Source organism: Sinocyclocheilus anshuiensis, unplaced genomic scaffold, assembly GCF_001515605.1.
Source record: "Sinocyclocheilus anshuiensis isolate Anshui unplaced genomic scaffold, SAMN03320099.WGS_v1.1 scaffold850, whole genome shotgun sequence".
Taxonomy (NCBI): Eukaryota; Metazoa; Chordata; class Actinopteri; order Cypriniformes; family Cyprinidae; genus Sinocyclocheilus; species Sinocyclocheilus anshuiensis.
This window is the reverse complement of record NW_015537937.1, coordinates 2,861,247-2,875,620: the sequence shown is the minus strand read 5'-3', so window position 1 is coordinate 2,875,620 and position 14,374 is coordinate 2,861,247. Positions and strand designations below refer to the sequence as shown.

The window sequence follows — 14,374 nt, the reverse complement described above, 5'->3', positions numbered from 1 at the left end:
CTCAGCGACCAGCACGGATCAGCTCCAGGCATGACGAAGCAGATATCATCCTCTTTTGGAAGGCCAAACAAAGTAGTTTCGCTTTCACAACGAATCACACAGTGCCTTCACGACATGGCGGAGGCAACAATACTACAGCGGGAATAAAAGTTACGCCTTCTTTCTTTGCGTGAACATTTGGGCGGCGTTATGCAAATCTTCCCACATAGTGATGTAGACATGTGGGGGCGTGTTAGAACGAGCCGTTTTAGGTAGGTGTGGCTGACTCTTAACTTTTATAAAGAATATCTCTTTGGATTTGAGACTTTGGTCTTTGCAACTTTACAGATCTTCTTTATGCACCAAGAGCTTGTAACACTCCAAAGAGAAAGGAAAAATTGAAATCGCATCATATGACTCCTTTAATGATATCTGCCTTGTTCTGTTCTGTTAACCCTAGGGGGGTTATTATTGCTCCTCTCCCTGCTCATTCATGACCAGCTGCATGGATGGGCAGGGAGGTTTTTGCCCAGAACAGAACCATACCGCCAAACCAAACTTTGCTAAGTATCTATCATTTTGACGATAGTGGTCCTGACAGAACTATTTGGTTTACAACATTTTACAAAATATCTTCTTTTTTGTTCTGCAGACAAAAGAAAGTCATACAGGTTTGGAAAGACACAAGAGTGAGTAATTGATGACAAAATGTTCATTTTTGGATGAACTATACCTTTAAAACAGATTATTGGCTCATGCGGAAATTACATGCATGCATTATCACTAAAAACTGATTGCATGTTTAAGTGCTGTACATCCCCATGCAAAAGTTGAGCTTAAATCAATATAATCCATTAGACATTTGAAAAACACACCACAACTTGTGCTATTGACAGGAACTGCCCTCCTCTCTTTGACCTTGTGAGGACCTCAATAGCTTCTTAATGGAGTGTGTGTGTGTGTGTGTGTGTGTGTGTGTGTGTGTGTGTGTGTGTGTGTTTGTATGAAGAAAACCGGCTAACAGAATGTGCAAAAAAATGGCATGGAAGGAACTCTTCTGTTTTTGTAATATGCATGTCAAATTTGATGATTACTGGCAGAAGAACACAAACTGGACATGCATTTTGTTCTGTATCATGCTGAAGCTGTTGTTCCAGTCTAAAAATTATCTGTTAACCTCTGACACATGAAGATGTATGGCACAGTAGCCTCAGTTAAGTTTCTAATTAACTGTGATATGTTTCAGGAATATATCTAGATGTGAAAAGACAAGCATTGTTTAGTTGGGGGTGTGTGAGAGATGTTTGCAGTGAGAGATCATCCCAGCCCGAGGCTCTCTATAAAACACAGATCGTCCCAAACAATGCCTTTCTCTGCCCTCTTGAAGGAGCATTGCAGGGGTAAAGCACAGGACACAGATTCACAATCTAATATGATCCAGACATTAAGACACCAAACTGATGCATTTGTGCCTTTGTGCAGTTTGGGGGAATGTTGACTGGATTGTTTTGGTCTAGAAAAGACAAATGTATTTAGACAGTTGAGTCTTTTTTTCTTTGTGGTGTCATTTGGAAATTAAGTAAAGACTTAGCATGAACTTTTTTTGGCCAGTTACCCTGTAACTAATTAAGAACACACTCTCACACACAAACTATAGGTTATACAAGTAGGGAAAAAGCTAATATTTTTATTTATTTATTTTTAATACGGGTCTCATTAAGATCTAGGTCCCACTTAGTTTTAGTAGATATTTTTAAGTCATTTAAGAAATCAAAGGTTTAATCAGGAACAATGTATTAAACTGATGACAATAAAGTGACAATAAAGACTTTTACATTGTTACATAAATTACATTTAATAAATTATATACACAATATGTTATACCAATAGGTTATTTTATTTGATTTTATAGATCGTATCGAGGTCTAGGTCCCACTTTACAATTTAAGCAACAACATGTTATATTTTTAGACCTCAAGGTGGCGTTGTTGACTTTGTGCTGTTAACGAATATAGTTCTAGAAAAAAAACGACTTTTTTGTAGTTTGTTGACAGCGTTAAATATTAGTTTATTAAATTATTACTGTTAGATATTGTAATTCCTTATACATATACTCTACTTCCTTTAACTTTAAATACAGTTCAGTACTAACTGAGTACATCTGTTGAACTTTTAAGACTATTCTGGTCAAATGAACGGAAAGGCAGAGAAATATTGGCGATCTCACGGTCACGTGATCGCAGGATGGCAGTCAGGAGGTGTGAATCTCCCGTGTTGAGCGCGCAGGAGCTGTCCGACAGCAGAGGTGCTGAAATCACACACAGGTCGCTAATTATCTCCACTCACAGATCCCAAAACACTAGCGCTTACCTTAACATAGCTGTTGCACGCATGTGTGCACTAAATAAATAAGAACCAGCTAGTTTCAGTGCACTTCTTTACGAAAAACGTACATAGGCTATGTGTGTCTATGAAGGTGGCAACATGAACAGGTGTTCATTCTGTTCATCTCCGGTAAGAATTGGTTGGTTAACTTTTCGTTCTTTGTTGATGTATTAAATGAAATAAATAAAAATAAAAAATCAGTAGAGCACAAAATTGTTTGGACACTCAAGCCACACCTGCTATGTCATATAATTGCATTATATAACCAAAGATGAATTCAGCCTTGGTTAGCATAATTCCAATTGATATTTTTTTTCACTGACTGCAATGACATTCATGCAGAGAAATTCTTTTTTTGTCCAGTTTCTTATTTGTTTCATGCACCCTCTGGTGGACAGAAGTATATTGCACGTAAAAAATCTTCGAGAGCTTGAATTTTCCTATCTCTCAGGCTTACCACCTGTTGAGAGGAGCGCTACTGGTTGCCGTGATCACCTGAGAGCGATAATGCCGGAGCACTGGCCCCGGGGCCAAGGTTCACCGCGGGGGCAATAAACTCCCTGTCCCCCTGCCATCATGTAAAGACATTACCGTGCCCCGCGGCCCTCAAACGCTTCATTTCCAAAGGCTCTCTGCCTCTTACTGGGTCACTTCATTTACCCTGTGTCATGCAAAATTCTTAATTTCCTTTGAATCCAAGCGCTACTGTATTGCCTTGAGTTACTTACATTCATTACCACCTTTTAATTAGTACCATCAAACACTTCACGGTTTACAGTGGCTCAGTGTGACATTAGTCGAGACTGTTAAACTCATTAACAAAAACTGATAAGGGGTAAAGGTGAGATAGTTGGCATTTTCATCTGTCAGAAATTGATAGGCTTACAAAGAGCCGGTATGTTTTTTTAATGTAAAAAACAAAAACAAAAAAAAAAAACATTTAATGCAAATGTTTTTTATTTACATTTTGAAATCACGATAAGGCATTTGAATTAAATAATAACCATATTATTATTATTATTGTTACTATTTTAATTAATGAATATTTCCGTTAAAAAAAAATCGTCTTATTTTAGTGACAAATGCTTCAGAGATCATTTTACCTCTCTAAAATAATAATAACAAATGAATGAATGAATAATCAATCAACCAAACAAACAAATCTCATTTCAAAATTGTTGGCAATTCTTGTTAGTGTTGCTGTGAGCTGAACATGAGAAGGAAACTGCTAACATCCATCCCTTTATAGTTATTCTAATGAGCCGGGGGAGTAAATAAAGTCATCACAACAGCAAGACTCCATTGTGAAGAGAAGTATTATTGAGTAGTTTGTCACTTTACTGTAAGAGCGATGTGTTTCCCACAGCAGCTCGAGCGGTAAATATTTACTTAAGCATTAGACAACGAGTTGGGATGTTTTACATCAGTTAAATACATAGTTCGAGCTGTTTCCATAAGCTGCTTGTTATTTCATATGTATATATGTAAACAAAATATATATTTATTACACAGCAAAACATTAGATTTGTTCGGAGCCCTGGAAAATTGAAGTTTTAGGTGTAGCTGACATTCAGTAATTATAATTTTATATTAAAATGTAGAAAATAGTTATGTAGATGTGTATATTTTAGGTGGGCTGTTAGTTGCACTGTTGACTATTTGATCACTTTCAACTTTGCATTTAAATAATTTTGTGAGTGACAAATGGAATCAAAACGTCCATGTCTCTCAATCGCGTAATAATTATAAAAGTATTCAAAAAAGTTTTAGATTAGTGTCACACTGTGAGTCATGTTCACCCGCCTGCTGTAACAACTGTAGCTGTGGATTTTATGTATCCTTGAACACGTATTTTCTTTTATCCATTTAGTATAATTATGATGTTTTTTTTTTTATTTCAAAAGCGGCAATGAAAAGAGTACAATGAATTTGGACCCCTCGGTTTTTAATACGTCAGTAATTGAACTTTAATTTTAGTGGGCTGAATTTTTATAATACATCACTGTAAACTCGAATTTACAAGTATATTCGAGTTTACTTTGACAACCTGTGTGACCCTTATCCGGTTTGGAGCAAAGAGGCCCTTTTACCTTTTACATGTGAAGTTTGAAATCGAGAAAGGGAGTTATAAATTCTAAAATGATAAATTACGAGCAGAAATGACCTACTGCTGAGAGTGAACATCAAACCGTATCAGTCTATCGCAGTCAGTCTCTCATCAGAGCTGAAACATTGTTCTTGAGTTTAATCATAATGGGATTTTTTTCTAGAGTTCTATGAAACACATGCCGGGGTTATTTGGTTTTAGAGTCTAAACTAAACCAGGGGCGCTTACATTTCTCCAGTGTGGCGTTTGCCTCTTTATTTATGATGTATTTTCTTCCACCGATGTAGAAAATTTCTGACTTGGATTTTTCACTCCGAAATTGATTTGACACGGATATCCAGTATCCCTTTAAAGATAATCAAACTGAGTCTCTCCTCATTCCGCATATATCCCCACTCACTTTATGACCATATCGAGTTACCACGAGCCTGTTGTGAGCAATAGGCATTCTTCAATCTGAAAACATTATTATAGTGTTTATTGCACTGTAAGCGAGGGAAAAGAGCTCATGTTCGCCCGAAACATTTGTTCATATAGCAGGGGTTTCTGAGATATGCAATGCAAAGAATTAATTAAAGTTTGTTGTGCCAATGCTATAAGATCCTCTCTCTCTCTCTCTCTCTCTCTCTCTCTCAATCACACACACACACACACACACACACACACACACACACAATGCACTAGCAACCAGGTCACAGTACAAAGAAGCAATTAGTAAGCGGTCAGTTGCGCCAAAAGTGGCCTACCAATACAGTCACGAATACTTAATAAAAATTCATAAAAGTAATCAGGATGACTTTGTTAAATCGGAGGCTTAAAACAGCCCTATACAAATACTTTTTCAGCACACGCTAAGATCATCTTAACCTCATACGCAAAGTATACAAACATGCGAAATAGTTTTGTCAGGAAAACGAACATGCGCTTTACGGTAACTTTCAAATTAGTTTTTTTTTTATTCAATATCATAATTCAATTTTTTTATATCAATTCATGACTAGGCTATGATTTATAACTCTTAATCAACCTGACTACCAGGCTAACGTTTTAAGGGGGTTTAAGGGGTCCGGTCACTTAGAAATAATCTTCAGATATAGCAACTTTTTACTTTTGCACTTTTATATTTGTGCATGTATTTAATATAGCCCATGTTACTAAATAACTTTTTCGCCAGTTGTCTTTTATTGATACATATTTCAGGGCATTATTAAACGACTCACAACAGGGAAAAGCCTAGTTTCCCCTATATTACATTTGCGTGACTTAGATGAGTTCTTCTTTAAACTTAGTTATAAAATTAGCGAAATATTATTAGTACATAGTACTTGAATGAACGTCATTTCCCCAATGGGCTATTGTGGAAAAGTTAAGTGTTATTTGATCTGTAATAATAATAATAATAACAACAACAATAATAATAATAATAATATTGCTGAGGCTCAGGTTTTTTTGGAATATTAAGAAAAACAACGATGCGAGTCATTTTTGTAGTGCATGTTTTTCAATTTATTCTTTAATTTACAAATGAATGCATGTCTACACGAGTGGTAGCCTAAATCAGCGACAACAAAACAGCAAACATTTTCTTCCTCCTTTTCATGTTGTTCTTTAAAAATTTTACATAATAAAATATAATCAAAAAATCTACAAATATAATTGTTATATAATATTAATATGAATATGCGGTATAAGAATTATTATAAATGTTTTATGGATTTTATGGGTTTTCGATAGATAGATAGATAGATAGATATGTTATGAATCTCACGTGGGAAATTTCCAATAATCGCAATAATAGCTATCACTTTTGATGTTTTGTCCCTCAGGCCAATCCGGCAGAAGCGGTCAGATGTCAATTAAAGTCAGGACGGGCGGCTGTGGCGCTGCTCTTGTTCTGAGGGCAGCCTGGCCTGTGGCGCGCGGGCTCCGCTCTCCAAGCCACTGCGCTAATCCGTTTATGGAGCACCTGGGACCGTGGACGGCAATAACATGCGCTTATCCGTCGCCGCCGCGAAACACGCACATCTGAGCACAGCAATGCGATAATGCCCACATCCCAGAGGACCAGAGGGCGACTTTACCCCCTGATTGAACTGTCGACGTTTCTGGGTTGATAGCTCTAAGATGACAGCCAGCGTATATTTGTCACATTGACCTGATGGAGATCAGACAAAAGCCGACGAGGACATTCTCGTGTTAAATTCAGATTATTTCCGTCTGTTTTAGCAACGTATTTTTTAGGATTTTATAATGAACTCATTTTATATGTTCAGAATGCGTTCTTCTGTTTGAACAGTTGAAAGTGTGATAGTGTTTCTGTTTGACTGATCAGGGTTCTCTCTGAATGAACGGGGGCCGTTTGACTGACGTGAGTTTCTCAATGAGTTCCTGCAAAGAAAAGGAACATCAGTGACTGCGGGGAACAGAGGAGGAGCATCTGAATGTGAGATGGAGAGAGTGAGAGAGAAATGCGGAGTAACGCAAGAGAATGAGTGGGATGGATGACTACATTGAATGTCTCTGCGTTATAAATAACGCTTCTTCACAATTGTATTCGTCTCCACAGACAGCTTTTACGGCACTCTCGGCGTCATACCCTGCTGAGACCCCCGCAAGCTGCTCCTTTCATTCTGTAGAGACTCTACTGTCCACATGCATACAATAAATACCTCTGTGCTGTGCAGCTTTTGGGTTTTTACGTGAAAGTTAGGATTTGGAGAGGATTCATGTTCAATACCAATATAAAAAGACGGTTGTGGCAGAAGAAGGCAAAATGGAGCAACTCGGCAGTGTTTCCCAACTTGTTCCTGGAAGCTTCCCAACTCGTCCCAGGGCATTTGGGATGTCTACCTTATCTGGCACTTCCATAGAGCCTCTATTAACCATTTATGAGTTTAATAAGGTGCATTTGATAAGCAAGACATCCAAATTGTCTACTTGTGGACAGCTTCCGGGAACAGAGTCAGAAACCAGGTCTCCAATCCACAGCATTGAACAAAACTGAAATGTTTTCAATTAATTGAAGAAAACGTCAGTATTATCTTCCAGATTGTTCTCAGCATCACCGTTTATGTCTGATGGTGTTATCGGTGACACATCCCCTTGAACTCCCGAGGTCATGGCACAAGAAAGTTTAAGGACCAATCAGAAGGCCTTCTCAAGTCTTTAGACTCTCCCTCCCTGACCAATCACAGTCGTCGATGGGTAGAAGGAGCCAACAACTCAACAACTGATAAAATGTTTCGCCACTGATCACCGTTCCAATTCTCAACAACAAGTGTGTCAACAACAACGGAACGAAGCTCTGAGAGTTTTATCTTCCAAACTGCGTTGAGATAAACCACGATTGAAAACCTGGACATCCGTGATTAACTTCCGAGGATTGACTTTTGAAGTTGACTTTTCGTTTTCAGCTGAAGACTTGATACTTCAGCAATCCACTGACACTTGACGATCAGCGCTTCTCCTTTGGATAACTTCAGTTTTTTCATCAAGTGCTCCGTGCACCCGTTTCTTTCTTGCAGAGGAGATATGACCGCATTAGCGGGGGGCATTTCCAGGATGATGCGCCCCATGCCACCCCAAAACTACCCGAGAGGAGGCTATTCCTTGGAGGGTAAGGTGTTAGCATCTGTGGTTACGACGGAACAGCTCACAAAATTGATTCTGTATAAGACATATTTGATCTGATGCATGTCAATATTCTAAATGGAGAAAGGAAATGACATTGAAAATATAAAAATGTTATTGTAAAAAATAAAGTTACTAGCTGTAATTATTTTGTGATGTGAAAAATTACAGCTCCCAACCACTTGGAATGCCTTTACTATTTCAATCTGAAACAAAACAAAACTTAAAAAAAAAAAACAATGATGAACATGTTTTAAAAATTTTATTCATAATTTTTGTTTCTAAACAATGAAACCTGTATTCTAATGTAGTGAAGCTTATTGAATGCTAAGCTAGCATTTTGTAAAAAAAAACAAAAAACAAAAAAAAACATTTTCTTTTAGCCTATATGAAATGTTAGTTTTTATTTAAAAAAAAATACAAACTTGACCGCTTTTAAATACAAATATATAATATAAAAATGTTCTGTCAACAAGTAACATCTTTGCAAATGATTAAAAATTCGATTTTTTTTTGTCTAATAGAAACATTTTAGTATTTGTACTAGTATTTATATCATTTATTATTAGTAGTATTAGTTTTATTGTTGTTGTGTTGTCGTTTTTGTATTTGAATAAGAAAAGAACATACAGCTGTCATGCTTTCATGAATATATTTTCACTATTAACGAAGCATTAAAGCAAACGCACAACTTTTAGAGATGCAAGTTAAAAAAAAAAAAACTTTGCAAACTCATTTAAGTTTATAAAAGCGTAAACTTAAAAGTGAGTGTGCGGTTATAGGCATATATCTTTCTTTACAAAATATATTTTCACTTTAGCACAAGGAAATCGTCGTCTGTCATTGACACAACCTTTCCCCCCTTCCTACTGCAGTCTCCACGCCGTTAGGTCAGGGCCGCGTGAACCAGCTCGGTGGAGTCTTCATAAACGGACGCCCTCTGCCCAATCACATCCGCCACAAGATAGTAGAGATGGCCCATCACGGGATACGACCGTGCGTCATCTCCCGACAGCTGCGCGTGTCGCACGGATGCGTGTCCAAAATTTTATGCAGGTACCAGGAGACCGGATCCATTCGGCCCGGTGCTATTGGTGGCAGCAAACCCAAGGTAGGACATCACCGAGGCCATTTCATGCCGTACTAGAACTGAATTGTATTATTGAATTTATTAGAAAGTTCCTCCAGTTTCACATTTAAAAATGGAGTTTTGCAAATAAAGTGTGGTGTTTAACTTCACGACTATCATATGCTTAGTTATTTTCGTTGTTGTGCCCACTGTGTTTTTAAGAGTGTACAGACACCTTACGTTCAGCAAATAATTTCCACAATAAACAGTTTTCATTGTTTAGAATCATTTTGTCTATTGTTTTTATTATCTTAAAAAAACATTTTAAGTCTGCAGATCAGTCCATTTGTCTCTAAAGCACTAATGCATAGACGTTTCTTAAAGAATTAGAGAATAAAACCCTTATTTTTAAGAGATTGTAACACATATTATTTTTTGCCTTGTTTAACACATCTTATGACTTAAAAATGAAATAAACACCATATTGTGTAATAGTAACCCAGTGTTAATTAATTGTACAGAACTTCTCGCGAATAGTCGCATAATCATAACTAAATGGAAAATGACGATTTTATCTGTATACATTCTTGTTATAATCGTTTCTAGATATTTTAAAAGTTATCATAAAATGGAATAAATATATATAAAATTCAATTATTATGTAACCATTGTAATGAAAGCAGAGCACAACTCCCGATGTGGAAAAGAAAATCGAAGAATACAAGAGAGAGAATCCAGGGATGTTCAGCTGGGAGATTCGGGATAAACTTCTGAAAGATGGGATCTGCGATCGAAATAACGTGCTCTCAGGTAGGCCAACTGAATTTTATCTGTCAATCTGTGCAGTTTATGTTTTTAAGATATTGCTTCCAGCACCTGTTGCTTGGAGAAAAAACAAAGCAAAAACAAAACAAAGCAAAACAGATGGCTTGTGACTTTAAAGCAACCCTATATTGTTTTATATATATTTCCTATAGCCTGTAAAATCGTTTTAAATGCCTCGTGGTTACGGATTGAAATTTTATACCTACACACTTTCAAGCGTTTAAACATTCAACAAGTGGAATTCTATAATGTCAATTGATGAAGCTTTTTTTGTCTCTCCGCAGTGAGTTCCATCAGCCGCATGCTGCGCTGTAGATTTGGTGGAAACGGAGATGAGGATGAGGATGATGATGAAGTGGAAAAAAGGGAGATCGAGGAAAACGAAAGAAGAGCCAAACACAGCATCGACGGGATTCTCGCCGACAGATGTAAGTTCTGACGGGTTTGATCTTTTACGCGGAATTGAGATGAGCACAATGAGTTTACAGCCTATCTATAAAAGTTTTATTATAGCCTAGATAGAAAATAGTTAGGCCTATATATGTGTAGGTCATAAATGCATTCTTCTTAACAATAACAACACCAGCAGCAATAATAATAATAATAATTGGGGGGGGGGGATAGAGAAATATATATATTTCATAGAAGATCGTTTTAAATGCCTCGTGGATACGGACTGAATTTTTATGCTTCCACATTTTCAATTGTTTAAACATTCAGCAAGTGCAATTCTGATGTAATTTGATGAAGCTTTCCATGTCTGTCCGCAGTGAGTTCCATTAGCCGCATGCTGCGCTGTAAATTTGGTGCAGGAAACGGAGATGAAGATGAGGATGATGATGAAGTGGAAAAAAGGGAGATCGAGGAAAACGAAAGAAGAGCCAAACACAGCATCGACGGGATTCTCGCCGACAGATGTAAGTTCTGACGGGTTTGATCTTTTACGCGGAATTGAGATGAGCACAATGAGTTTACAGCCTATCTATAAAAGTTTTATTATAGCCTAGATAGAAAATAGTTAGGCCTATATATGTGTAGGTCATAAATGCATTCTTCTTAACAATAACAACACCAGCAGCAATAATAATAATAATAATTGTTTTATTATTGAATGCTAATGTGTGTTCTGTTATTAAGAAAATATTTGGAAAAATACGTAGCCTATAGGCCTACATTCAAAATTGCGTGAATGTCATAAGCACATTTACAGTTTTTTTTTTCCCGAGTGAATATCGCTTTTAATGTTTCAGTTTGAGTCTTTTGCCACCAAATGCTAAGTAGATTGATGGGATAAATGGCCCACGTCTTCAGTAGGCTATTTTTGTTTCTTTTAGCGTTTTTTGTGTCTTTCCTTAAACTCATTGGAACTGAATTGAGGAGCATCGGAGATTAACCTCCTAAAACGAGACGTTCCTGGAGTGAAACTGGCCGAATCAGTAAATCAAACATTTGTCCAAGAATAGCGTTCACTAAAAGACGCTCCTGCGGTGCACAATCGGACACTTGAGGATGAACTTGGGAAACAAAAGCGAAAGAGTCCGTGAGATTCACGCTTCAGTTTCCTCAGGACAAAGCTCGGCCTAGCAGTAGCTCGGTCCTGACAAAAGACTCCAAGCTTTTCAAAATTTGGAAAGAAAGGAAGAAAAAACGGTCTAACAAAAGGCGCAGAGAGGACATTATGGACGGGCAATGAGAGATGAATTATTCACAAAAGACCGTAGTCCCGGCTCAGAAGTGTTTTATAGACTTCGAGGCCTGAATAATGTGTCCATTTTTAGCTAGATCATGTTTTGGAATTGTCCCTTTCGCCCCCCAAAACGACGTCAACAGCATTTGGAGGTAATATTTAATTTGAAAATGTTTTAATGGTTACGTTTATTCAAAAAATTAACACCTGTTGATTGGAGTGTATATGCATTTTCAGATCGAGACCATTAAAAATAAAGTGTCTTATTTAAATATTTGTATTTATGGAATTACTTGTTTGATTATTTCAAGTAAAAACGTACACTCTAAAAAATGCTGGGTTAAATATAACCCAGTGCTGGGTTAAAAAGGGACAAACCCAGCTATTGGGTTGTTTTGACCCAGCGGTTTGGTTCAAAACATCCCAACCGCTGGGTCAAAACAACCCAATAGCTGGGTTTGTCCCTTTTTAACCCCAGCGCTGGGTTATATTTAACCCAGCATTTTTTAGAGTGTAGGCTATGATAGGTCTACTTTTTGGATTTTTATAAATATAAAAATATTTACAGCCTACATTCTCCTTAACATTTTCATAAAAGAAAGTCCAAACAAAAAATCGCTGAACAATTTATACGTTAGATAGGCCTAGTTAGAGAATAAAGTTAGTGCATTTTTCGTCGAAATTTAATTAGCGACACTCAAAAGTCAAAATATCACGAACATTTTTAACATCCACGCAGCGGATAGCCTCGAAGCAGTACCCATTTCCCCAGTTGAAGAAGAAATTGTATGTATTAACTTGGAAATTGATACAGGCAGCGCGTTTTTCTAACCCCCACCGGCCTGGAACTCTTGCGCAGAGGAGTTTGTTCTAGATGTCAAGTGGAGAGAAATTGCTGGTTTTGTCCCTTTTTAACCCCAGCGCTGGGTTATATTTAACCCAGCATTTTTTAGAGTGTAGGCTATGATAGGTCTACTTTTTGGATTTTTATAAATATAAAAATATTTACAGCCTACATTCTCCTTAACATTTTCATAAAAGAAAGTCCAAACAAAAAATCGCTGAACAATTTATACGTTAGATAGGCCTAGTTAGAGAATAAAGTTAGTGCATTTTTCGTCGAAATTTAATTAGCGACACTCAAAAGTCAAAATATCACGAACATTTTTAACATCCACGCAGCGGATAGCCTCGAAGCAGTACCCATTTCCCCAGTTGAAGAAGAAATTGTATGTATTAACTTGGAAATTGATACAGGCAGCGCGTTTTTCTAACCCCCACCGGCCTGGAACTCTTGCGCAGAGGAGTTTGTTCTAGATGTCAAGTGGAGAGAGAAACTCTGAGCTGTGAGCGCACTAGCCGGATCACCCCGCGTCATGGGCCGCGTTACAATTGGCGCACATTATACTCAGTCATTGCAATGAAAACCTTTTCTAGTAGATTAAATCGAGCCCTTTATTCGTCCCCACTTTCATCTCAGGACAAAAACCCGCCCCCTTCCTCTCCGCCCGGGGCGCGCATTCATTCCTCACTGCCCTTTTCCTTCTCTCTTTTCCAGCACGGCCATCACGAATACAGATCAGTTGGTAATTAGTTTAACAAACGATACTGTCGATATGTTGTTGTTTGGACTTGGAGATGACTGATTGATATGAACTTTTGAAACGCACAACATTGCAAAAAGATTACTGCGTTGAAAAACTTGAGTAAACTCAAAATGGGTTGCTATTAGTTCACCTCCACATTGTAGAGCTAGATTGATTTCGGATTGTTCATTGTTTCAGCTCAGACACTGATATAACTACATCTTATTTGCTTTTTAACTCCTAAATGTACACTGTAAAAAAAAAAAAAATCGGTGACATTTACAGTAAAATACCGGCAGCTGTGGTTGCCAGAATTTCACCGTTAAAAATATGGAAGCAATATTTTAGGTTTTACAGACATAACTTAAATTCACAATAAAAAAAAAAACGTATTTCATTAACTGATGTAATGTTAATAAACTAGCATATTGAAGTACTAATATCTGTTTTGAACCATTGTAATACTGATAACCACCAAAAACAGGTGGTGATGAGAAAGTCACATGATGAATTAAAGCTCATCACAAATCACAAACAGCTCTTCCACAAGCTGAGAAGGGAAATACTAATATATATATATATATATATATATAGAAGGTGCACAGTGTCATTCACACAAACACTAAACACCAACATGGTAACAAACATGATACTAAAATAATGCAATAAACATTAATTTAACAACATTAGATGTAAGATAAAGCCCTAATGTACACAACTGATAAGAAAAAACTAAGAAGAAACATAGTTATTTCAATGAAAGTGTCACGCAGGGAATTCTGGGAGTGTCAATTTATGGCTTTTCACTCTAAATTATACAATGACTTTTTCTTTTTCACTTCCAAAAACCGTAATTTTAACAGTATTTTACTGTAAAATCACATTAAATGTAATTACATGTATTCACCGTATATAGTATGGAAACTTACGGTTAACCAGTTAACAGGTTTTTACTGTAGCATTTTTACAGTCTTTTACTGTTAAAATCACAATCATTGTTTACAGTGTAGCACAATATTTGAAAGAAATATGAGCAAATCAGCATATTAGAATGATTTCTGAAGGATCATGTGACACTGAAGACTAGAGTAATGATGCTGAAAATT

The 14,374-nt window shown here is 36.9% G+C and overlaps 1 protein-coding gene across 1 annotated transcript in view; it reads left to right on the top strand.

Moving 5' to 3' along the window:
- Nucleotides 1–7,810: 7,810 nt before the first annotated feature.
- Nucleotides 7,811–14,374, top strand: part of pax3a (paired box 3a) — a 33,666-nt gene continuing 27,102 nt past the window's right edge. Inside the window, exons 1-4 of the mRNA XM_016449861.1 lie at nt 7,811–8,087; nt 8,977–9,212; nt 9,854–9,980; nt 10,280–10,423. Of these exons, the coding sequence (XP_016305347.1) occupies nt 8,003–8,087; nt 8,977–9,212; nt 9,854–9,980; nt 10,280–10,423 (592 nt within the window). The 5' untranslated portion in view covers nt 7,811–8,002. The remainder of the gene's footprint in view (nt 8,088–8,976; nt 9,213–9,853; nt 9,981–10,279; nt 10,424–14,374) is intronic.